General features: G+C 49.8%; 10 protein-coding genes across 10 annotated transcripts; 5 read left to right on the top strand and 5 right to left on the bottom strand.

The window, feature by feature from the left end:
* Positions 1-1,259: 1,259 nt before the first annotated feature.
* On the bottom strand, positions 1,260-1,982 carry NFIA_056340 (putative DNA polymerase delta subunit 4; the record flags this gene model as incomplete). Its single annotated transcript, XM_001258181.1, has 3 exons — positions 1,260-1,403; positions 1,468-1,535; positions 1,613-1,982. 3 exons carry the CDS (start codon positions 1,980-1,982, stop codon positions 1,260-1,262), a joined length of 582 nt encoding a protein of 193 aa, XP_001258182.1.
* A 1,906-nt stretch (positions 1,983-3,888) lies between these two features.
* NFIA_056330 (arrestin C-terminal domain-containing protein) lies at positions 3,889-4,956 on the top strand (the record flags this gene model as incomplete). Its single annotated transcript, XM_001258180.1, has 2 exons — positions 3,889-3,966; positions 4,021-4,956. 2 exons carry the CDS (start codon positions 3,889-3,891, stop codon positions 4,954-4,956), a joined length of 1,014 nt encoding a protein of 337 aa, XP_001258181.1.
* A 1,332-nt stretch (positions 4,957-6,288) lies between these two features.
* NFIA_056320 (tRNA-splicing endonuclease subunit SEN54 family protein) lies at positions 6,289-7,744 on the top strand (the record flags this gene model as incomplete). The annotated part of the gene is made up of 2 exons (XM_001258179.1): positions 6,289-6,404; positions 6,478-7,744. The coding sequence occupies 2 exons, from the start codon at positions 6,289-6,291 to the stop codon at positions 7,742-7,744; spliced, it is 1,383 nt and encodes a 460-aa protein (XP_001258180.1).
* A 507-nt stretch (positions 7,745-8,251) lies between these two features.
* Positions 8,252-8,633, bottom strand: NFIA_056310 (elongin C; the record flags this gene model as incomplete). The annotated part of the gene is made up of 2 exons (XM_001258178.1): positions 8,252-8,439; positions 8,507-8,633. 2 exons carry the CDS (start codon positions 8,631-8,633, stop codon positions 8,252-8,254), a joined length of 315 nt encoding a protein of 104 aa, XP_001258179.1.
* A 529-nt stretch (positions 8,634-9,162) lies between these two features.
* Positions 9,163-10,299, top strand: NFIA_056300 (SDR family NAD(P)-dependent oxidoreductase; the record flags this gene model as incomplete). The annotated part of the gene is made up of 2 exons (XM_001258177.1): positions 9,163-10,069; positions 10,142-10,299. 2 exons carry the CDS (start codon positions 9,163-9,165, stop codon positions 10,297-10,299), a joined length of 1,065 nt encoding a protein of 354 aa, XP_001258178.1.
* A 373-nt stretch (positions 10,300-10,672) lies between these two features.
* NFIA_056290 (E1 ubiquitin-activating protein ubaB) lies at positions 10,673-13,122 on the bottom strand (the record flags this gene model as incomplete). The annotated part of the gene is made up of 10 exons (XM_001258176.1): positions 10,673-10,937; positions 10,990-11,336; positions 11,394-11,506; positions 11,558-11,733; positions 11,793-12,072; positions 12,126-12,190; positions 12,245-12,369; positions 12,437-12,673; positions 12,793-12,963; positions 13,063-13,122. 10 exons carry the CDS (start codon positions 13,120-13,122, stop codon positions 10,673-10,675), a joined length of 1,839 nt encoding a protein of 612 aa, XP_001258177.1.
* A 1,510-nt stretch (positions 13,123-14,632) lies between these two features.
* Positions 14,633-16,043, top strand: NFIA_056280 (queuosine 5'-phosphate N-glycosylase/hydrolase; the record flags this gene model as incomplete). Its single annotated transcript, XM_001258175.1, has 4 exons — positions 14,633-15,053; positions 15,112-15,266; positions 15,327-15,558; positions 15,676-16,043. The coding sequence occupies 4 exons, from the start codon at positions 14,633-14,635 to the stop codon at positions 16,041-16,043; spliced, it is 1,176 nt and encodes a 391-aa protein (XP_001258176.1).
* A 375-nt stretch (positions 16,044-16,418) lies between these two features.
* On the bottom strand, positions 16,419-17,814 carry NFIA_056270 (uncharacterized protein; the record flags this gene model as incomplete). The annotated part of the gene is made up of 2 exons (XM_001258174.1): positions 16,419-17,568; positions 17,630-17,814. The coding sequence occupies 2 exons, from the start codon at positions 17,812-17,814 to the stop codon at positions 16,419-16,421; spliced, it is 1,335 nt and encodes a 444-aa protein (XP_001258175.1).
* A 273-nt stretch (positions 17,815-18,087) lies between these two features.
* On the top strand, positions 18,088-18,905 carry cyp5 (putative peptidyl-prolyl cis-trans isomerase; the record flags this gene model as incomplete). The annotated part of the gene is made up of 3 exons (XM_001258173.1): positions 18,088-18,099; positions 18,188-18,253; positions 18,345-18,905. The coding sequence occupies 3 exons, from the start codon at positions 18,088-18,090 to the stop codon at positions 18,903-18,905; spliced, it is 639 nt and encodes a 212-aa protein (XP_001258174.1).
* A 701-nt stretch (positions 18,906-19,606) lies between these two features.
* Positions 19,607-21,101, bottom strand: zpr1 (zinc finger-containing protein ZPR1; the record flags this gene model as incomplete). Its single annotated transcript, XM_001258172.1, has 2 exons — positions 19,607-20,890; positions 20,958-21,101. 2 exons carry the CDS (start codon positions 21,099-21,101, stop codon positions 19,607-19,609), a joined length of 1,428 nt encoding a protein of 475 aa, XP_001258173.1.
* Positions 21,102-24,516: the final 3,415 nt, after the last annotated feature.

Genomic DNA, 24,516 nt, shown 5'->3' with positions numbered 1-24,516 from the left:
ATTCCTGTACACTGTTGACTGTAAGATGACTCTCTCAGGCAATGCAGCAGGATAGTCCAAAAATCCTCACCTTCTAACATAAGCATTAAGTATAGCAGAAGCTGTTCAGGCCATTCATGAATTGGAAGCATTTACTGGAGCAAAATTCCGGAATAATGCATGGACAGACCCTGGCCAGGAGAATGGCACGGAAAGTTCACAGGGATAGGAAAGCAAGAAACCAGCTATCCAGGGTAAGGTAGCATTGCATGGATTATCGGCCTGTCGTCCCAGGTTCAAGACGATCCATCCCACAAATGGAAGAGAGAAACTTCAGCCAGAAAGTCAACGTTGATACTTGATGTAGGAGATTCAGCAGCTAAGGTGCGGGGGAGACCCCGGATGATCGTCCTGAGAAGCCAAACCACTTGACAGTCAAGCATTAATTGTTAATGTCTCATGTCCGCGTCAAATCGAACAAACTGATGGCACGAGAGTCTAGAAGTACGTGATACCTGGCAGAGCTCCACATGGTGAACTTCAAGGTCAGACTGAGCTGGCTGATATTAAAGTGAGTGATTACTGCCCAGAGTGAGCAAACTTCATCACTAGCGTGGACTTAAGAAAAAAGGATTGAAGAAAAGCTAAACAGACTTCGTTTGCATCATGATGATAATCCATGAGACAGACGGAAAGCAAGTAAATAGGCTTCTTATCCTTGACCTGGTCGAACTGGACTGGACAATGCATTGGTACTCTACGCTGCCGATCACTTCTTGGAAGCCAGTGCACAACCTAACCTCAGGTGACAGTGTTGCTGCGTACGTACTCTGAGTAACAATAAGCTATTGCTTCCCGTCAGCTCAGATTAAAATAAAAAAAGGGGTCGTCTACGGATCGGATACAGACAAGGGGAGAAAAGAGCCGAGTCCATTCGACGTCTTCAACAGCTTCCAGTGCTACAGCAGGAAGACTCGAAGATACATTAGCATTAAAGTTGCGTACAAATGAATTCCCAACCAAGTGACCTGACTATATGGTTGAAATACCTTGTTACTAGCAGTGCAGTCAGTCGGGTTAGGCTTAACAGTGTCATCAAAACCAAGTAATTCAGCAAAAGAAAGAACCTAAGAAGATCCACGTCATTAATTGATTCCTGTCGATGTATAATCTGCATAATATACCGAACGCCCTGCTTGGAATTATAAACCCAACGCCGATCCAACACCTCGTAAGCTCCCAGGTCATGGTGTAAGTGACAAAAGTTCATAGAAAGGTTCTCAAGACAGCAACTCATCGACATAAGCTCTCTGCTTCACCGTGTCCTTCTCCTTCAGCAAGACGGCAAGGACTTCGATAGGAGGATTGAGGTTCAGCATCTTCGCACGTCTCCAGCGCTTTAGCCGAGCAATTCCGATGCATGGCTATATCATGTTAGAGGAACTCTCAGCGCGGGAAGCGGCAAGTAGCAAGATATCATAGACATACCCCATACTGACTAGACAGGTCAAAATGTCTCAGTATCTTCTCGTGTAATGAAAGATCTTCCTGGTGGACTGCTCATCAGGAATATCGTCAGCATTTCCTCTCCCTCGGCCAAACTGGTTCTCAACATCACAATCCGAAGACCCACCTCGAGGTGCCTTCCTTGTCTGCTCTTCCTTCTTCCAATACCGCTGCAGCTCCTGTTCTGTGATCCTGATCGCCTTCTGATCTTCCTCGCTCAGCGGTTGCTGGATCTCCTCCCGGGCTTGCTGTCTGACGGCGAGCTCCGCAACGTGCGGCTGTGACGGCTCCGAGGGAGCGACGGGCACTTGATCCGCGTCTGGGACCTCTTCGGTCGATGAGACAGCAGCTGAGATTGGTTCGAGGTGTTTGGTTTTCTGAGATCGTGTCGACGTGGCCGATGGCTTGGTGACTCTGGACTTTCCGCCGAATGAAAGCGTCGACTGACCTGAGCGGGAGGCGGCAGTGTTGCCTCCGCGGCGACGAGTGGTGGGCATATTCAATAGATTCCAGGATATGAATGTAATTTTTGTATTAAAATAGGCCGTTTGAGGCTGATAGCTTGTTGCAACTTGCAGTTTGTGAGATCTGGTTCTGGTGGATGTGGAGAAAGCGATGTCATGGTGGGCGTTGCACATGGCAACCGAACCGTCAACCCTCGACCGTCACCCACTGGACGGAGGTACATACTTTAATCCTATTCGGCACCGAGAATATGCAACTGAGGATAAATTCGGGCTACAGATGGCCATAGATTGGATAATTTTGGTTAGGCACACATGCCTCCTACAATAGGTTAGAAGGGAAATCCCTAATCAGCTCATCAATGCAGGTACTGTATCTCCAACCCTAGACCAACCCGGCACTACAAACAGCTCTAGGATCAAAGATAGGGCACTCCATGGTGCCAAAAAGTTCATCTATCATCCCTTTATTTCTTTCATTATTATAATAGAAAGCGAAAGCAAGTTAAAAGCTCACGTTGAGTGGTCGCAATTGGGCGCAGATTCCGTGCTATGTAAGCATACTAAGATATATTCTCATACTCCCAGCCCATCAGTTGATACCAATGCCAGTATTGTCCCAAATCGACTCCATACTCATTGCCCATCAGTACCTGACTGAGGCTCGAGATAGGTAGATTATGTAAAATATGAACAGAATGAATAATCTTGAGCCGTCTGCGCCTTAGGCGGAAGGCCATTAAGACAGCCGCCAGGTTGTCACAGCCTTCATACTGTCAAAAAAGCCTAGTGAAATCCCGAGTAAGAATAATTTACAATAATACGGGGTTAAGGTCTGGATCTGGTTGGCGATGATATCCAGAGATCGATGCTTGCCAAAGAGAATGGTCCCGGCGCTCAGCCGTCGTCGCAAACTGCGGGCTGATGAGCTGTAGTACGTAGATAAGAATTCTCTAGCCATCAGAGTATCCTGAGCTGACGTGGAGTGTCCCAAGTAGAGAGGCAACGCTGGGGGCTGAATGTCATATCGGTGCTGTCAGATCGTGTCTAGCTGATGCCTGTGGAGCTGGTATCCAACAAGGCTATGACGTAGACCACTGAAATAGGTACCCTTGTTGGACGACGAGGAGACAGCGAAGGATTGATTAGGTATCTGAATAGCCTTAATTCCTGGCGGAGTGCAAGGAAATTGTCTGTAGCGGTTAGTAGTATTATGTTTAAAGATTGCTTGAGGCTCAGTTTGAGTTAACGGTGAGTTCCAGGGTTCCCCGTTCCATAACTCTAGACAAAGGGAACATCAATCAACAATAATGGGTACATAGCCAAAGAGGAAAACGTGTTTTCTCCGAAACGAGTCTGAGGCTGAAAGATAACCGTCCAAGTACTCTGAGAGGTAAGGTCATGTCATGATCTAGCCCTCGTGTTGAATGCAGATCCTCGCGCATTGTAGCGAAGCGAGGCCTGGGGCAGTTCTGTCGAGTTCGAGAGAGACAGAAGTCCTGAACTTAGCCGCTCCAAATGTTCCCCATCACTCTCCTCCCCCCACATCGGCGCCAATAAACAAACCACCTCTACGACCTCTACAGCCATTCAACTTCATCATCGCTGAAACAGTACAACTATCCGTCCTTCGCGATTGACTCACCGTCTCGATACCGAAGCTGCACGCCCCACACCCCTATCGACGAGCAGCTTTTACCGCCTACTCTTGAATCCGTGACTGCGCACCTCCTAAAGCCACATCCGTCCAGTGCACCTGCGTCATTGTAAGACCCTTGGCGCAGATGCGATTAAGCGGGACTGCCTGATCGTCCGTGGTCTCTATGAATTATCAGCAGTTAACGACGTCCCTCGAGTCGCATAATCTCCGCAACAACCCCGGAGCGCATCCCTTCCAACCGCCGCGTGCCCATGGTGGTGCGGGTACAGCCCTCTCACTATGGCCGCCTTCGTGCGAGTGTCAGGCCCGCCGAACGGTAATTTTCTGATCGGCTACCCTGGTATCTCTGCGACTATGGTAAGCGCTGGTCAGAATAATGTGAAACCGTGAGAGACTAACGTTTTGACGCAGCCGCGAATTGAAGGTAAAGTCGAAATCAGACCCAGCGTCGGCATCACCGCACCTGTCAATGTATCCCTCGTGACCGTATCTCTCCATCGCCGTGAGACAATACACCCGTCAGCGGACTCCGTGACCAAGAAGCATCTTGCGCCCCCTAGGAAGGAATTAACTGATATTGTCGGCAAGGAGATGCTGCTTTTCCGATGTCCGGCCGGTCGAGAATATGAGGAAGTAATATCCATGGATTTGCCTTTTGTCCTCTTTATCCCGTTCGGACGTGGTGGATCGGACTCTTCAAGACGTGTTCCTCCCGCCAGCCTGCAGCTCCCCAGTCGCACTGCGGAGACATACTACGAGATTGTCGTGACCGTCCAGCAGGGACAATCGGAACAAAGGAAGTATGCATTTCCAGTCCCGATCTCGCGATACGACACGCTATCCACGTTTGGAATGTACAATCGCCCTGAGTCGGCGGAACGGGTGACGGATCACTTGGTGACTTTAGGAATCTCGTTACCGCGATGGTCTTACGGGCCTCTCGACCCCGTCAGCGTCTACGTCAAGCTATCACCAAATCCGGACTGGATGACCAAAGCAAGGAAAGTCACAATCAACAAGATTACCATTGGTATCGATGAGGAGATCATCTACAACCACGAGGGCGATGAACCGCAGCGCAAGGTCAAAACGCTGGTCAAACGAACAGAACCGATTGGCGTGAAGTTGCCGCCTACCGGCTTCTTGACGAACTTGGGCTTGGTATTTCCAGCAAAGGATCTGCGAGATGCAGAGGGAATTCTTCCTAGAGGTAAAGCGGCTTTTCCAACGTATGCTGTGAGCGGTTTTACTACTACAGCAAGTCTCTACAAAATCGAGTACTATTTGACAGTCAAGGTTTGTATTCTTATGCAGCCAACTCAGGGCAATTTACCGAAACCCGGCTAACCTAGGTATAGGCGCATTTGACGTCTGCACGAGACATTGCGATTCGACAGCCAATCGTCGTTTGTCCTCTTGACCATGCGGGGTGCAAAGAAGAAATGGAAGCCATCGAGCAAGCTGCTCGAGATGCAGTCCACGTGAACCCAGACAACCCTATGTTACCTCTCCCGTCTATTGTACGGCCCAATGATCCCAATGCCCTGCGACATCTCGGAGTGGCAATTGTTGGAAACCAGAAGAAGCCACTAATCGATTGAGAAATGGCTCGGTTTCCGAAATCACAACATTTTCGAACTAGACCAGAATATCTGTGGTCTGCTTAGAAGTCCTCTACTACCTCAACCGCCAACCACTTGTGACAGAGCCGAAGTTTCAATCACAGCGGTACGCCCTGCTTTAGAAGCAAAGCATGGTCATGTTTTACGAATGCATGGGTCTGGAGTTTGTCTTGTTGCATGCCATTCAGGGTAGCCTTTCCGTTTTGTTGTTTGTTAGGGGCGGGGAAAACGAGGTGTTTGGTCGGCCTTGCTTATATCCTGGGAATGTCGACGGTGGGACACTCGCTTTTCTCGTATGGTCCTCTAGCCATATAGTTCCATGTAATATGTAAGATCTATGATGCTGGAGTGTCTGAACATTGCCTTAGGTCGTCCACTTCACTCGGCTCCGAGGACCATCTTCAGGAATCCACTGGAGTGTTGGGTCGAACATTCTTTTCATGACAACAGACCCCGCTGGACTCATCCGTTTGTCGCATGTCGCAGAACTGGAGAGATGCCATGTTGTTCATGATCAACGGAGATCCACATTCAGGGTCAACAAGACATGAAACATTGGGAATGGTAGATCATCTCCCAAGCTCCAAGAACTTCATCGCCAAGCTTAGGGTATCTGGGTCGATAGCAGTGGACCTCTTTTTCTTATCGTTGTCGATATTATCCAGGCACTCCTTTAGTAACTTCAATATATTCTGATACTGCTGAGAGGAGGGACCGAATGTGTTGAGAGCATTTGTGAGGTTTCTGTGGATCTGGCTGAGGTTAGAAGTGCGTGATTGATTCCGTGGTTGAGATATACCTGATCAAGTATTTCGTTATAATCTATAATAGCAGAATCCATGGCATATCAGAATTTCCGTCTTTTAGGGGGAATGCGCATGAAGCTCCGTGAAATATTATCCGTCGACGGCTTCCCCGCGATTTGTACGGAGCAGTCACAAGCGGAACTGATAAGCTTGGGCCACCGAGATTTTTTTATCGGAGATTGATATCAGCTCTCACCACTATCTGTGCACAACACACTTACTCGGAGCTAGGGGCTTCATTCTCATCGAAAATGGCAGACATGGACGAAGATGTCGCTCGTCTGCCCTCAAACGACACTTCCACTCACATCGAGACCGACCTGTCGGACGAAACACAAGACTTCCGCATGCTAAACCACCTTTCCTTGTCAGTATTGCATCGCGAGCCGATTAGCCATTAGATATCCGGTTCAGCTACTAAACTAAATAATCCACCATAGCCTTGCAGACCCATCACAGTCTAGCCTCCCTAAACGAGGAGAGAAAGACTTCGAGCCCAACCCGACAGAATTCCAAGCTGATGTCCTCGCCGCCTCACGCAGGGCTATGCATAATGCCCTCTCGTACCCGCGACTCCACCACCCAAAACACAGGATCGTTGGCGTATACGCGCCAGACGGACCCGCACCGCCTTCGATAGCGCCCGCCGCGGAAGGCGAAACGCAGAACACCGAGTTGAAGTCGGGAAAAGCCCCGGGGACGAAGCTGGGGGTTCATCGGGACGCGTGTGTGTACGTGGCCAATCCCAAGGGCCAGTTCTTCAAGACGATGGGCCAGGGGGACCGGTGGAATAGGGTGTGGTTGCTTCCTGAGGAGGCGCTGTACATGCTTGAAAGAGGGAGTCTGGAGGTTCGGTGGCCGGTTTCCGCGACGGGGTGCGGAGATGCTGGGAATGCGGGCGACTCGGGGATCCCTATGAGCTTGCAGGCGGCGTATGCGTGTTTTATTGGGCGCGGTGGGTTGACCATCGATAGGTTTACGGTTTATACGGGGTTGAAGCGTCTGGGTTATACGCTTACTCGGGCGCCTGCGTGGTATGACGATACGGAGGAATCGAGTGTCGATTCAGAGACACAGGAGCCCGTTCGGGTTGGTGCAGGTTTAGTAGGGGTGTATGAGCGGTTCATGAAATGGCTTCAGACTCCGAGTCCTAGGACCGCGACAATACCCCTTGTTGGTGTTGGAATTCATCGCAGCTATAGTGAGTTTGTCCCAGAAGCCATGATGTACAAGCCAACTAATTTTCCAGGTGATATCTACCGCAAGCTTGCCATTATACCCTGGCATGATCCTACACTCCCCCAGTCTAAAGCTCCACGAACGGAAGCTCCCTTCCGGGTTGTCTTCCATGTCTATAAACCTTCAACGCCCTTCCGCAAGTCTGCTCCTCCCGCTCCCGATTTCAGGATTGCTGTCATCGACTCCCGCACTCATTCTATGCCCACACTCTCACAGCTGGGCACTTTGCTCGAAGGCACGCCGCTAGATCCGCCGCGAGGCGAGAAAATGGACAGACAGCTCTATATGCGGCTACGGCAAGGGTATCGAAACGTCATTCTCGCCGTTATAGACCAAGGTGTTGTGAGTTACCTGCGAGTTGCGGATGCCGCGTTTGGAAAGGAAAAGCTATACGAGAACAGAGGCACTCCTCAAGGAAGTAAGGTAGGAGGATTTTCGAGATCGAAACAGAAACCTAAGGGGCGATGACAAGACACTGTCACCTGCCTCAGCAACAACTACCTTGAATCACAGATATTGAAGGAGCATGTTTCCCCTGGAATAAAGCCCTATATCCATGGAAGTGGACGAGACCTGAATAAAAGGGACATGGCTGCTCTGCCATCATCTTTAGGTCGTCCGGCCATTGAGCTAGGCCCGGACGGGATGCTCAGATGGCTAAGTCGGCGGGCGAGTCCCGCCCTCTAGAGCGAATGCTCCATGACATGGGAAGAAGGAGCGTAAGGCTGCCTCTGCCGATAGGTCTGCTTAATGGGCAAAGGTGTTCCTCTCGTACGCGTGAAGGATACCTACCGGAACCGAACAAATGGCTCATTTCTATAGAAGATACCTAGCCACTAACTCCGGCTGTTGAAATAGTCATAATCCTTGCATTGCAAAGTCGTTGCCTCATGAATCGTAAAATAAATGCAACTAGAACAGTTAGTCACAAGGTAGAAGAGGAACAGGTGAATGATAGTACACACACTCCACACATCAAGTATCCAGATAATCAGCCGCCATCAACAACTCTAAGCACAGCTCTGGAGGAATATCCATATCGGGCACGTTGGTTTGGTTCTTATTCTTCTCGTTGTAACAGAAGTACTCGCATACTTTCTCGAGAACAACTCCGCTGAGGTTTTCGAGGACACAGCGACCTGTTATTGCCTCGGAGAATTTACCTGCAACATAGTGAAGAACATGTCAGTTTCTGTTCCTGCGCGCAAGAACTGAACCGGTCTGTCTTACTAGAAGGTTCCAGCATGCGTCGTATTGTTCCAGATACGCAGGCTGCACTCCGGGGGATGATGAACTCGAATCCGTCGCCTGATACCAGTGTCACATACTCGGAGGGTGTAGATGATGAAGATGCCATTTTGGAGTATGGGAGTGGTTGCTGTTTGTACCTTGTAAGAAAGGTTGATCGGGGAAAAAGACGAAGGTGAGTTGTCTTCACAGGTGGTCCGTGCTGAAGCTGTTCCGATAACGATTCGATCTCACCTTCAACGGATCGCAATCAGTACCAAGTTACATGATTAGGAGGATACTTCATAAAAAGCTTCAATTTCTTAAATCTTGACACATGCTTATATCACCAAAATCGAGCTGATCTAGAAGTTGGTCCGAGTTCAGTCTACAGATTGAACCGAGGTTGTTCTGGCCTATAAACAGCTCGGTTGTTCATGGAGAAAAGAGGCCGGATTCATCACCATAAATCGAACCATTGAAGAAAGGTCTCTCTTTTGCCTTGACGAAAAGACCATAGCGACTCAGTCATGTACCATACGCATATTCTGCGTTCCCGCTTCCGCGGCGCAGCAGCATCGACATCATGGTCCACATTAGGCCATCAAGCACAGCCTGCTCATCAAGCTAAGACCAAGTTTCATGCACACTTCCTCAAAATGACTCCTTTATTATCAAGGCCTCTCAGCGGATGGTCATGGTCTACCACACGGACTGGCAATGGTCCTCCCCTCAGGTCTTCGGAAAGATTAGCTGGTCGAACATGTATGATCACAGGCGGCACATCTGGCATTGGATTCGCCATCGCAGAGCGATTCCTCCAAGAAGGTGCCAAGTGCATCATCCTCGTTGGCAGATCCCATGAACGGCTTGTCAAAGCTGCTTCTAGATTAGAGGCGCCTACATCTGGGAACGCGTTCGCTGCCGTCCAATCAAGCAGTGATAGCATCGTTTGCGAAGTAGCAACTAAAGCCCCCGAAACAGATCAACAAACCCAAAACAAAGATACGCAGGCAAAGTCACCTGGTACACTGATCGACTCCTCGAGTAGAATCAGTCTCCTCGTCGGTGATATATCAGAAGCCGGGAAGTGGCTGCGCGAATTGGAGAAGGCAATGGTGAGCTCTCCCGCCCAGTCTCGGATGGTAGTATCTAACAAATCCGAACAGCAACCGGTCGACATCCTTGTCAACGCTGCAGGCATCTCCATCTCCAACATCCTCCCCAAACTTGAACCAGACGATATCTCGCGAGTCCTTCGCACGAATCTGGAGGGCGCAATGCTAACCTCGCGAGCTCTCGTGCGCGCCTCGATCCGCAGTCAGATGAAGATTCGCAATACCTCCAGCACATCTGAAATACCAGTCCCCTCAAAATGCATTATCAACATTTCTTCCCTGCTTGCTGTCAAGGGAGGCACCGGCGCGGTGCCTTATGCTGCATCCAAGGCTGGCATCCTTGGACTGACGCGCTCGTTGGCTGTGGAAGCTGTCCATTCCCTCCGGGGCGTTGTAATCCGTTCCAACGCGATAGTTCCGGGGTACATAGAAACGCCAATGATTGCTGGTAAGTCGATTTCTAGCGGAGACGCCGCTGGTTGTGACCATTCGTGATCGAATACTAATGATATAACTGCAGATTTTAGCGAGGGCGAAACCTCCAGACTGAAAGAGAGTATTCCTGTTCGGAGGTTTGGTACTCCGCATGAAATTGCCGATGCGGCTGTGTTCCTGGCGCAGAATGAATACGCGAACAACTGCGTCCTCAATCTGGACGGTGGTTTGAGCGCGATCTGATGGAAAGGCGGCACAATGTCTACGTATCGGAGTAGAAGCTATGTACCTGCTATGACAGGGCGGGCTATTTACGGCTCATGAGATACCATGATAGAACCCCTCGAACTAGGGCGCCTGCGCCTCCAAGAAATCGAAACACAATGCCATGCGCAAGTGGGACAGTAACTGGAGTGATTGACCAATCTATATTTCATTTCAGACTTTCCATGTTCGTTGGATATGTTACAAGGACATCATGGGACAAAGATTGCAGATTCCCAATTCAAAATGCGGCATGCAAAACCTGGCACCCGGGAAATAGTGTGACAAATACCAATGCCGAGGTCTAATGGTGACATTGAGTTGATCAAAATGCTAACGACCCTTCGACTGCTCAGTCGTCGATCAAAATAGCGCCGCCATCTGCCTCATTCAATACAATGGGGTGCTCTCCATCACCCTCGGCGACGGAGGCACTCGCAATGCGTTTCACACGTTCGTCACCGTCGGTGAGGCCAGCTTCCTCCGCTTTGCGCTTGCCAGTAACTGCTGCACCATTTACAGGTTCTGGGACAGGAGGCTCGCGTTCCTTGGGCTTCCGTGGAATATTGATCATCTTCTCTAGAGAGACAGGTTTCTCAGCTTCAGAGGGCTCGGGTCTGAAATACAGTTAGCACAATTACCACTCGACCCTTTATCCTGTAAACTTACTTCTCAGGTACAAGCACGACAAGTTCAAGATTGACACGCGGTTGTTCATCCTCTTCGTCTACGACAGTGAGAAAACTCTCATTCTTGATACCGAGATCCGACAGTTTCTTGGGCAGGTTGTCTTCAAGATCCGGATCGTAGATAGTTCCCAGCTCATTGCTCAGAGAGAACTCTTCGCCGTAGCCCAATTGCAACCGGAGTACATCCTGCACCAGGTCATTAACAGTCGCACGTTCAGGGTCAATTCTGATTCTGGCAGTGGCAACCGAGCACACAGGGCAGCTCGGATTGGGCGGTTTCAGGGAATCAGAGTTGACGGCGCGCGCGCCAGAGCGTTCAAGGAAGACCTGGTGGAAGATTAGGGGTCAGATTACACGAGGAACCGGTTCAGACGTAGCGCGTACCATTTTGGCATTTTGAAAATCATTCTTGAGAACCTTGAAAGCCTGCAACACGCAGAGCCCCGCTGTCATCGCGTTCGTTGTCGCAATTGCGGGAATGATATTCCCAGCCATCTCTGATATAACAATCAGCAATAGAAATGAATCAGTAATAGCGTCAAGCTTACGTTTCGTGTCGAATTTTGACTTAGGCTCGATTCCAAAGATCGTCGCTCTGAGGTTGGCGCTCGCGGTGACAAAGTCGAGAGTGTCGACATCATCCTTGTCAAAAATCAAGATCGGCTTCAGACCATCCTTGGTTGTTTCTTGCAGAGTCTTTAAGCGTCTGCTAAGCCGTCCCAAGCTATTGGACCGTCAGCTATTGTTCGCGAAGAGATTGTCAGAAGCGACAGCGTTTCGAACCTATCCTTGAAAACAACGAAGTCTTCGGCTAATGACCACACTTTCTGATCATTGACAGAGACGATGGGCTCGATTGAGGATGATTCTTGTTGCAGTTTTTCGAAATCAAGGGGCTGGGGTGCCGTTCGAGTTTTCCACATGTCCTCCATACCCCGTAGCCGCTCGATGTCTTCTTTGAAGACTTTCTCGAATACCTTCTGATAGAACTCGGGTGAGCCCATCGACTCACGGATTGCTTTCAGAGCTTGCGCCTCCTTACGCAGATTGGCGATCTCGGCAGCTGCTTCAGGGTTATAACTGGCTTGCGACACATAGACGACCAAAGGTACTTACCGTTATCGGCATCTGCCGAATGATCGAATTCTTCCGACTCATCTTCGCTGGTACCAAAAAGCTCGCTTTATAGCATTAGACATGCTTGAGGCCCATGCGCAGATATGTATAACACTCACGGGAGCAAGTAACTCTTAGCCCAGACAATGCAATGAATGGGTTGGCTCGGCGTGCTCCTGATGGTGCACACTGGAAATGTCTTGGGTACTTCTTTTGAATTGCAGTCGTAGCACTCGGTTTGATTCTATGATAGTCATTAAAGATGTACTGGACGAAAGGAGTATGCATCAACTGCTACGGGAAAGGCATACCTTTTTGATAACCTGCACCTGTCCGTTGAACCCTGTTGTTCCGCTCTCTATCAACGGCACATTGGCAGCCAGGCACATTCTATTGACATGTCGCCGGGCGTCAAGGTTGTCAAGCGCATTGAAGACTAAATCGAAGGTCGCGAACCAGTCCACGTTGAATTGGCTGTCCTTGATGTTTGCATGGTATGCTTCCAGCTTCGCGCTCGGTTGAAACTTATGAGCCACTTCCTTGGCAACCTATATGATTACCCACATAGGTCAGACCTTGTCCGTCATATCGCGTAACGCAGGAGATCGAAGCGCAAAGCGAGCGGACGAGAGAAGGCAGAGGAACCGATCAGACGGCGAAGACGTACCAATGCTTTCGGCTTCTTGATATGTTCGTAGCGGAAGAGAAACTGGCGGTTTAAATTGCTCAGATCGATGGTATCAAGGTCAATGATATGTATTTCTCCAAAGCCGGACAACAGAAGGTTTTTGAACAGCTCGCAGCCGATACCGCCGGCACCGACAAGAAGCACACGCGACTAAGTTGGAAAAGAGGTAGGACGTCAGCATCAAGCTTGATCCAGCGGTCGCGAGTACGAGCGCATTGCGAAAGTAAGCGTAGGGTGCGATATAGCTACCTCTTTGATGCGCCTGGAGAGCGTTCCGAGGGAACGCTTCAGATAAGCGTCCCTCGCCATTTGATGCGAATTGAAGAAAGGTGGGATGTGACGTAGAGCTTCAGAGTGGTGGGAAGAACATCCCCGAAGTAATTGATCACTTAGAAGCAGAGTTAATTGGACGAAGGAGAAATATGTAAGGTAGGCGATTAAACTGTAGGAGGTGTTGGGAGAAAGTAAGGTTAATAAGGCAGTTCGCAAGAAGCTGAAGGGAATCCGGAAACAAGACGTAACCAGGCGCAGGTTGAAAGGGAAAAGAGTGCCGGGGTCAGTTCAGCTCCGACGCAGCTTCAAACAACACGATGGCGCCTCATCCATTGCAGGACGAAAAGGCGAGTGAATACGTCTGATGAGGCCAGTCAATCTCATCAGGATGTGTTTTGACTACAGAGACATTTTCCAATCTCAAGAGGGAAGCTCTCAGATGTCGCGCACGGATACACTCTTATCAAAGTCAAGTGAAGAGAACGTTAGATACAGGCTGATTAGGGAAAAGGGCAGCCTTGTTGCGCCTCTTATACCTAATCGGCGTCCAGACGGTCGAGATTCTTAAGGAACTTAATTTCTTAGTAGATGGAGAACAAGCAGTATGCATGCATGGCTCTAATCAAATCTGCTGACTGGAGAGGCTGCTGCATCTGCCCGAGTGTGGACTGTGAGACCTCACATTCCTCTCAGTCTCTCATTTTCTAGACCGGTATCTATGCATCTATATTATCTGTTATGCAATTTACTCAGTACTTTTTCAATAAGCTTTGCGAAGAATATTATCTTGCGCTACGAAACCTCCATCTATCTAGCTGGTTTCCAATGATTCGGAGATGATCCAATACTGAGGGGTACATCCAACGTCATCACAGTAGTGGCAGTTCAAACATCTCTTCACATCAGCATCAGACCATGGAGTCAACAATTACTGGGGACTCTGTCGCTTCCCTTCCATATTCAATGATTATTGGGATCAAACAATTCATGCATCCGCGCTCTAGTCTCAGTTCAAAGGGGCGAGGACTGGTCAGAGACATACGCCGGACTTTAATGGCGAACCCCTTTGTGCCTGAAGAATGTGGCATGCATCGCTTACCTAAACTCCCATAAAATGTTCCCCCGAAATTCCCCAGATAAGATAAAGAAGCCAAATTTTTGGGTCTGGAATTGAGGTTAGGCAGCTGAATCATTTTCCTGTCAACCCCTTTCCTACGATTCTAACATCCTCTTCTCTGGTTTGTCTGCAGATCCTCTCCATGCTGTGACTTGCTCAAAGCATCCCTGGTCGTCCCATAGAATTCGCAACGGACCGGCTTTGTAAGGTCCCTTCCTTTGCGGCGAACTGATCAGCCGTCGCTGAGTCAAAAAGGCAATCTGGCGATATAGTTCTCTGCAACTATACGTCCGCGCTCGAAAAAGAACTCTTGCTCCCTGGCATCAATCTTGGATATCTATCTAGTGGATATATACCTTCAGTTATTGCCTACACTTTGGACAATTGTGTGAGAACTCCTGGAAATAGACCAGAATGATAGCACGCGCCATGTCGGACGACGAAGCCGATCCCGAGCTCCTGGCCCTTCTTCGCAAGTCACTTGGACTAGATGGTGGGCCTGCTAATCCACGGACTGCAGAGACGAAAGTCCTCGAAAATGCGCAATTTGTTTTCGATAATGCCATTGACGTCGCGCTGAGTCCGGCGAAGGTTAAGGAAGCGGCGGAGACAATATGGCGGCTGATGCAGAAGAAGAATTACTCAACCGAGACGTGGGCAGATCACGAGTTGCACCCCAAGGCAAAAGACGGAAGCACAGTTGACTTCATATTCACGATGGATCTTTTGAACTTCAGCTTCTGGTCGGACGAAACAGAACCGTCCAAGCGATTCTGTATTGAGTACCGGGGGAAAAAGTGGACAGGCTATTGGAGTCTGGTAGCCGCATTGCAAAGGGCTTTAGATGAGGGTAAGTCCTCTGTCATAATCTTCGCTCAGGGAAGAGACTCACGCCTCTCTACTTTCAGGGATTCAGATCACCACACCAGAATTCTGGATCAACGAGGAGGAATGCACAGACGCTCTTTTGAGACATGTTTTTCGATCAGCGAGTGAAGAGGAGATTCCATTACTCGATGAACGTCTCCAATGCCTTCGTGAAGCAGGCAGGGTCCTTTGCTCGGTACGGCGATGCCCATGGCGTAATTTCTTACCATTCGAAACTAATTTAGTGCGATTATAGGATTTCGACGGCAGCTTTGTAAACTGCATTTATAGCGCCAATTACTCCGCCGCTGCCCTTGTCAATCTTCTTGTAGAAAGCTTTCCCTGCTTTCGAGACGAGACAGTTTTCCAAGGCCAGCGAGTACGATTATACAAACGCGCACAGATTCTCGTGGCAGACCTCTGGGCGTGTTTCAACGGAGAAAGTTATGGAGAGTTTCACGATATTGACAAAATCACGATGTTTGCCGGTAGGTTTATTTCCCACCCAATATATCACGGTATAACTGACAAGTGACGACTGGCAGATTACCGAATCCCGCAAATGCTCCATCAACTTGGCTGTCTTCTATACTCGCCATCGTTAGAGGGTCACATCAGGAGCAAAAAGCTGATTCCCAGTGGCTCCAACTGGGAAATTGAGCTGCGTGCAACCAGCATCTGGTGCGTTGAGTTGATTCGGCGTGAGATTGAACGCCAACACCCTGAAGTGAAGAAGCAGAAATTATCGAAAGGGGCACCAACTGAAAGCCCAGCGAATGGAGCCACTTCATCTGAAAACGAGACAAATCCTGCCACACAAAAGCACATCCGACAAGCCAGTATCCACGATACATCCGGCTCGGGGATAAATGCTATCTTGATCGATTTCTTCTTGTATGATACAGCAAAAGAGTTGGAGAGGGACGGCCGCGAGACGGTTCCGCATCACAGGACGAGAAGCATTTGGTATTAGCCCAGATGCAGCACATGAACCGACTGCCGCTTACCATGATACCCGAATATTTTTGTTCCCTTTTGCATATTTATGGCGATGCGTTCGGCGTACATACCGTTCGGGGTCATATTTTGCCCTCCAGTATACCGGGAATTTCTTTGCTGTCGCTTCCGGGAGTTTGGTGACCTTTTTATGACTGGTCGGATTGCCATCCACTGCACGATTGGTTTTAGAGGATAGAGATGATTTTTGGCATGTTTCAGGCTGGGACTGCATGGAGGAAGGACATTTAAAACTATCTAGGTAGAGGGACTTTTAGAGATGTTTATTTAGGTCAAGGGTATCATAGTTCATATCATGCAGATGAGAATGGTGAGACAGGACTCCCGCTATTCATCTAGCAGAGGCCAATTGCTGAATGCGCGACATTATATCGGCCTTCCATTCAATGTAATCCTCGCGGCGATCCGCGCTCAACCAGTCGACCCGGTCCTGCATCATTGTCCCCAAACCAGGCAGAAGACCTTTCCTTTTCGATGAGTCCTCCAAAAGAAAACCGTGGCCTGCACCTGTTGTCTTCTGGCGCTTTCTTTCGCTGTCACGGCCGCTATATTCATCCGACAGGTACTCATCGTCTCCGTCCACTTCCCCAGCCTGCGGGATGTTTTCGAACCACTCCTGACCATTCATCCAGCCTTGCTCCATGATTAACGCAATCCACTGATCGACATCGTCGCGGTGCCGCCGCTCTGTGGATGGCAGGCCAAGGCTGACAAGGGCAGTCTGCCGCATCTCCGAAAACGTCTTCTTGTCCATCTTCCGTGCCTCGCCTGCCTCCGAAGAGCCATCGTCTGGTGCATTGCGCCGGCGCGCAAGCACGATGAAGTAAACTGCTACGACCAACGCGTACACGACTTCCTTAAAATCCTCGTCCTTCTCTGTATTCTTGACCGTGATGATTGGCTCGAGGAACTCCATCATTTCTTCGTCCAGATCCTCGTCATTCTTTGCTGAGAGGTTCGAGATGAGGTAGAGGATCGATGATACGCCAGCGAAAATATGTGGCGGCAGAGTTCGGGAGATTGGGGGCCGGGACCATGTGCTCGTGCGCGGTGCTGGAGTGGAAAGTGTCTTGCACACTGTCCGGATTGAATCCATGACCCAGGCAGGTGCATCGGGGATGATCGTAGAGCTGGACAGACCATTGGGCCGGACCTTGTTGGTTTTCTGAGGAGTGGGCAATGGAGCAGCCGGTCTGTCCGAGGCATTGACAGCTAGTTTGAGGGGCGTCGACTTGCTCGGGGTATTTTGAAGGCCTCGCGGCGTCGCAGCGGTTTTTGCAAGTGCTTGTGTCTTCGTAGGTGTTGAAGGTGCAGAGCCGGAGCGTGAAGGCGTCCCTGGGGCCGAACTGTCTCTTGCGCGCTTTGAGGGGCTGACACTAGTCGATAACGACCGTTCCAGAAAAGAGTATAGTTTCTTATATGCTCGTGGAGGGCACGGCGGATGACCAAGTAATGGAGGAAGTTTGAGGGTCCTGCTCAACCTGGAGTAGTGATGGCTCGTTCAGTGTCTAGGTCAATCAATTGGGATATAAATAGCTATACCTTCTGCATGCTATCTCGGCACAGGCATAGGGCCGTGCAATCTCCTCTTCAGGCTTCAGGCTCGCTGCAAAACTTCGGGATTGCGCGACTAAGGACAGGGCTAGGCTGACGAGCTCTGGTGGTAGGTCATTGGCGTGCGTTGGCACCAGCGTAGACAGAGCTTGCTCCACAGGTCTGTTGTTCATCTTGTGGGCTTACCAGATGAACGTAGATATGTCTAAGAAACGTTTGTACCTGGTCAAGGGATCTGTCGAAAGGCTGCGGGCTCCAGCAACTGTGAACTTGTTACCATCTCTAGACTAGCGTTATCGCGCGTTATCATCGATATAGACTGAAAAAGGAATAGCGTCGAGACATGTCACGTGCTCAACGGCATGAAGCTGCCAGAACGGAGGTGTGATGATCATTATCACTCAGAATTTCCTTCGAATCTAAATCCTAGCGCTAGACGAGTCGCCATGTCTGTCACTGTAGGTTTTTCTCCATGTGCTTTTGTTATTCCGAACCTCGCACAGGTTCCTTGGTTGGGAGGATAACGATGCTGACCTCTATCGGCAGCTTCATACCACACATGGAGATCTCAAGGTCGAGCTCTTTTGCGAGGCCGTGCCTCAGACAACCGAAGTGAGTGTTTTCCAGCTTGATGTCTTCGTACCTGTCAACAAACGTTATTGTTTGCTTTCTGATACCCACGAGGCTGATCCGAACATGACAGAACTTTCTCGCCCTCTGCGCTTGCGGCGCATACAACAATACCCCCTTCCACCGTATCTTCCCCGGCTTCATGATCCAAGGCGGCGATATTTCGCTCGGGCCAGCACCAGCAACATTGAATACACTAAAACCCATGCTACCCGTCAACGAAGTCCCCAAGGGCGGCACCTCAATCTACCATCCTCGTGCACTGAACCAGGAGATCCACCTGCCCGCCCTCCGTCACAATGCGCGCGGAATTTTGTCAATGGCGTCGAGACCAGTTAAAGACCGGACGGCACCGGGGTCACAAGGTGCGACGGGTGCGACGGTCAATGGGAGTCAGTTCTTCATCACCTTCGCTGCGGCTCCCCATTTGGACGGGGCGAGTACCGTGTTTGGGAAGGTTCTGAACCTGAGTCCGCAGGATGAGGGAGGCGATGTCCTGAGCAAACTGGAGAAGGCGAAACTAAAAGTGGACAAGAAGGGGAGAGTGACTCAGCCGAAAGAAGGGGAGGAGGGGGAATATGAAGCGATTGGTATCAACAGCGTGACGATCCATGCCAACCCGTTTGCGAAGTGAGATAAGGTCCTACTGTTCACAGATAAAGATGACTTCATGACAGAGTTCTCTTGGATCGCAGTTGACGGTCCTGAAGCCTCGAGGAGAATCTCCAGACCCTTGAAGGCAGTATTGAAGCCAACCCACATCCGTGGAATTGGAGTCGGATTTCCGAACGCTGGCTCAGTGACCGGCAAGGTCTAACCCGGGATCCTGGACGACAGTCATTCATGTTGACTGCTCAGCGCCGCTGATATGGCTCTGCTGGGCGATCTGAGAGTCACGCTTCCAGCATGATTTGCACGACAACGGTGAGATATAGCTGTCATCGCAACCTCAGAAGGTTTGCAGGCATTCCAGGACCGAGTAAAGGGACCCTGGCCGAGTTACAAAAAGATATAAGAGACACTAGACTTAGTGAATTAAGAACAACAATAGGATTTCGCCAAATACTTCTCCACATCCCCATAAACAGTAGAACACCATGAAGATCTGCACAGAGTCATATGACGAAAAAAGCTCATCCCACATCAGGAATCTTGATGCAAAAATTTATCCCCAAACTCATCTCCGAGTAAGCAGCATAAGCGCCATAATGCAAACTCGACAGATCATCGAAAGGCAGAAAGTCGACAAGAAAAATCATGCACGTCATGAGCAAACCCAAAGAGAGTCGTAAATCAACACAGGAAACAAAACCGGCTTCTAATTGGTATCGAAAATCATGACTTCTGTTCATCAGCCTCCTCGGCGGGCTTCTCTTCCTTCTGCTCCTGCTCGTACCCCTCAACCTTCATGTCTCTCAGGCCGAGCTCCTCTTCCTCCTCTTCCGTACGAGTGTACTCTTCAGTTGTGATTTGAGGGTCGGGGGCGGGAGCACACAGATCCTGGACGTAGCTGTTGGCCATGGGATCCTCAAGAGTAATGACGAACTTCATCTTTCCGCTGATGGCATCGTTGAGACGGCTGAAGAAACGCTCCCACTTTTCCTTGTCAGACGCTGCCATACTGTCCCCACCAGAATTGGTAGTGTCATCGACATCGAAGATCTGGCCGTGCAACTGATCGCGAATCTCCGTGAGCAGACCCTCAACGGTGGTGAAGCGGCCGCCAAGGGTACCAGGCTGCACAGTCACCTCGAGCTCGTCGCTGTGGAGCGCGCAGGTGTCGGACTTGAGGATATCACGCGACAGATCGACCTCGTTCTCGACACGAAGGGTAATGCGCTTGCCCTTCTCCGGAACCTCACCACCGGTCTTGACCTCACTAGTGCGGTAGCCGCAGTGGTCGCAAACTGTACCCCAGATGAAGACCTCCTTGAAGTAGGGAATGTTGACTTTCTTCATGTTGACAAAGCATGCCTTTGTGCAGCCGGGGCACTCCGCGGGAAGACTGTAAACCTGCCCTTCGACGATTTCCGAGTCGTCAATCTCGCCCTCCACGTTGACGCCTTCATTCTTCTGGGCCTCCGGGTCGGCAGCAATACCGAGCTCTTCGTTCTGCTCGTGTGTACGGGGGTAGTCGCGACGTCTGTACTTGTTTGTCTTGTCCTGTGTATTGGGCGCAATCCATGAGTTACCGGTAGGATCATCGAGCGAGATGGTGAAAGGGAAGCCCTCGCGCTTCAGAATCTTCTCCAGCTTCTCGATAATCGGCACGAGCGCATCGTGCAGCTCGGGCGCTTGCTCTTTGCGCAATGGCTGGTCGCTGGACAGGTTCTCGTAGATGCGCTGAATAACTCCCTCCACTGTGGTCAGCTGGCTTTCGCCCTTGGGCATCTCGATACCGAGCGATTCGATTCTGAAAATTGAGACATCGCTTCGAATGACTTGGCGCTGGAAATCTTCCTCGTTCTCAACGTCCAGCGTGTATTTCGTTCCCTTCTCTTGGATCTGACCTGCGGATTTGACGGAGTTGTCTCGGTGACTGCAGTGTTCGCATTCGAAAGATTCGAGGATAATGTCGCGGAAGAAAGGTACTCGGAGGAGGAGAAGTCTGGTGACACCCTTAAAGTTTTGTTAGTAATTGTCGTCTCGGCGCAGAAAAACGCAGATATCCATCGATATAACTTACATTTTCATGGCAGTTCATGCAGAGACTCTCCACTGACATAACACCGGTATCTTCATTTTTCTCCACCAAGTCGCCAGGTTTCTGAAATTGCGACTCAACCACAACATTGCCCTGAGGGGCAGCGCTTTCTTCTTTCGTTGCCATGTTGCCTGATTTGCAGAGATCGATTGATTTTCGGCAGGGAAAAGAGAAAAAATTCAAGAACTTGTAAATAGATGGACTACAATATATTACAAAGCATTGGGCCCAAAGAGAAAAAATTAGCTGGCAACCACGGGAACGTTCCTGTGCCTTCCACTATCGCGGTGGCGGGGCAACTTTTTTTGGAGGGGCAGCTCTAATTATGAACAACCGCTCAAGTGTATTACTCAGCAATGCGGATTTATGCAATAAGCAACGAAGAGCGAAGAATATTGAGAACTTTGGAATGATGACGCTGGTTTGTGATGATAGCCATGCGGCGAATTGGTCGACATTCGCCTTCACTCGGGCCTAATCTACCGACAGCTACATAATCCATAGGGGTAGAATGACGACCGGACATCGCAGTCCGAATCACATCTCGAAGACACCACAGATCCGATCTGCCCAAGCCCGTCGAACTGATCGTTTGGCGTTGATTGTTCCTTCCTGCAGCGATAGTTAGCGCAGCCAATCTCTGAGGGTTGTTGGTTACTTATAGAAAAAATAGGGGCCGCCTCCCCGAGGAAAGGCGGCGGTTCACGAGCGGTAATCGACCTGCAGATGTTCGGCACCTTTTGATCCAGAACTCGCAGCAAGCTTCTCGCACAATAGCCCGATCCTGGTGCCCACGCACAAATGCCATTTACCGATCGAAGGACATACACGTTCTCTTCGTTGATGTCCCACACGCCCAGGACCAGCTACTCAGTCGCCAAAGTCTCCGCAGAAGCAAATGTGAACAGTATAGAGGCCAAGTAGACAAGCCTAAGCTTTGATCCCCACCATTGTGAGGTCCCACAGACGCCTCCTGTCAACAACTGCATTGTATGCAAGAGATATGTTGAACGGGCAGCCGGGTCGCATGATGGACGAAGCAAGAACACGCAAACGAGAGGAGAGCGTTGGTGAGCTTCAATCGAGGCGATTGCCGGCTTCCAAGACATAGAATGGCAATGGCAAGTCACCAAGATTGCAAGATGCTAGAGCATAGAGTGTTGAACAGCAATACAAAGTCGAAGCTCAATGAACGCAGCAAGCGACATCGGACAGTCTCACACCCTTGGCGACGTTCATCCGACCCCATGTTTTCCCGCGTTACTCGGCCTGACCATAATCAAAGCTTTCCATCTCCCAATTCGCTCTCGAACATGCCATCCGTGTGTTCATAAGGACAACATGCTGAGACCTAAACCTAGTGCGGGGTACAGTACTCTCTGAGACAAGTTTTTGTTTCCTCTCCGCGTCGAACAGACATTGGAGGGCGTTGTAGAAGCGAACAAAGAACATCCGCAAAAACCGCTTCCTTCTCCCCGAAGGGAGGGACGACGAAGGGAGGCCCATCGTCATTGTCGGCGCCCATCAATCTATTTGCAATCTACATTGCAAAGAGATGGTTAACACGGTCGACCTGGATCTTTGAGTCAAGTTCGAGTCGGTGGCTGGTGCCGGGACCCGAGGTTTGCAAGCCAAGACATGGCAAGAGACAAGAGTTCGAAAGTAGGTACGGGTTGCCCAGGCTCCCCGGGTTGGGAGCATGCACGGGATAGCAGAACGGATAGCGGAAGGAATAGATAGGCGACCATTGCAGAGGCGAGACCATTACTCATTGACGGTGAATCATGCGCCGGAACTAGACAACAAGCCAAGGATTCTGACAGCGTCACTCAAAGAGCAATCCTGATCAACTCAGTCCATCCAGTAGTGCGGAAGAACCTCGCTACAATGTGATTCCTAAGGTAGCACCTGGGCACTATCAAGACATCACAATGATTCCGACGAGCGGATTGCTTCCGACGTACTGACTTCATGAGTGTTTGTAGGCGCGTCCGAGGACTGATTGTTGCGTTCATGATGATCACCGAGCAATAGTAATGAATTCCGCCGCAATTTGAGGGTAGTCTCCAGACATCCCATGCATTGCCGTTCATAAAAGCTCCCAAAGGCCGTACTCTGTAACGAGAGGCCCGACATGCTCCACCTACTCTCTCCCTAGAATCTCCAGCACTAAGGCATCGACAAACCATCCATCTTGGTCAGCATGTAACGCCCAGCATTGGTAAACCGACGCGTGTCCCATTCCGGAACTTAAAACGCATAGTAAACCGTCTTTTGTTGCCCATTACAGGCTCTGGACATCGGATACCTTTCGTTTATCGATCCCTCCAAGAATCAATAAACTAATCAATAACTCCGCCATGCGAGGCCGTGAAACTTGTGCTGCTGCTAACACTGAACCGACTAGGTTAGGGTTAGATTCCCAATAATCCATCACCTTCTTTAATAGGTATAATCATAGGCTGGGGTGAGCAAGGTATGATTATACGTCTCCTAAAGACGCATCAAGATGCAGTGATGGAAATTGGAGAACTGTACGGAGAGTAAGGTCTGTACAAGAAATGCCCTCGCAGGCAATTGAGGCATGGCCTAGCAATTATGAGACACACGCCGACACGTCTTCGAGCAAGTCAGGTCCAAACGAGAGCTCTTGAGGATCATGTTCAGTATTGGCTGAGTCGCTAGAAAATCGAGGCAAGACTGAATTGTCCGCGAAGTCGTTTGTGACTGACCGAGGGAGCAGCTGCAATAGGTGTAGGGAGAAGAACAAGAGGAGAGTTGCTGGCGGACCAAATAACAATGCAGAGCGCGTCGCGACCACACGTGACGTGGATCATTCCATTCCCTCACTGCCAACCTCCCATTTGGACCAGCATTCTACGATATGAAAATTCAGATCTCTCAGGAATCAAGAGGTACAAGGCAAGGCTTTGATTAGCGCGAAATGCTGTGTGCGGATGTTATAGTGCATTCTCCTACATGTAATCAATCTCTCTTACCAATCTAGCATGCATGCAACTACATCTCGCAGCAGCTCACGAATGAATTACTATCGCTCACTATATTGGGATTTTGACATTTGGGAACAAGAGTCCATTTAGGGTAGCCCTATTACTTCGGAAATGCACCCTTATGCACGACTTACCCGGCACTCCGAGTATTGTGATGCCTCTTCTCCATCGCCGTTCTGCAATATCTCGTCCACAGAGCATTGTTGTCTTGAGTGACCCAGAGAATTGCACTTTACGGAAAAGGTCATAGGCGACGCCACAGTTTTGGTTGAAGTTCAGATTTTATTCTGTTCATTATTGCTGTCTAGTTATGAGCTCAGGTTGTGGCTTATCTGCATGTATGTTTTTGGGCTTGTCCATAATAACAATGTTATTGAAACGCGCGGAGTACTCCGTATCTGATCGATCGTCCACTCGCGGGGGCGAAAGCAAACAATCGAGCTTCTCGAGACTCGAGTCCAATAGCAAAGGGCGAGAGCAATTGAACGGAAGTCAAATCGGAAGAACATAGGTACAATCGTACAAGAAGG

This window comes from Aspergillus fischeri, genomic scaffold (genome assembly GCF_000149645.3).
Source record: "Aspergillus fischeri NRRL 181 1099437636266 genomic scaffold, whole genome shotgun sequence".
NCBI classification, from domain to species: domain Eukaryota; kingdom Fungi; phylum Ascomycota; class Eurotiomycetes; order Eurotiales; family Aspergillaceae; genus Aspergillus; species Aspergillus fischeri.
This window is presented reverse-complemented; position numbering and strand designations above follow the sequence as displayed.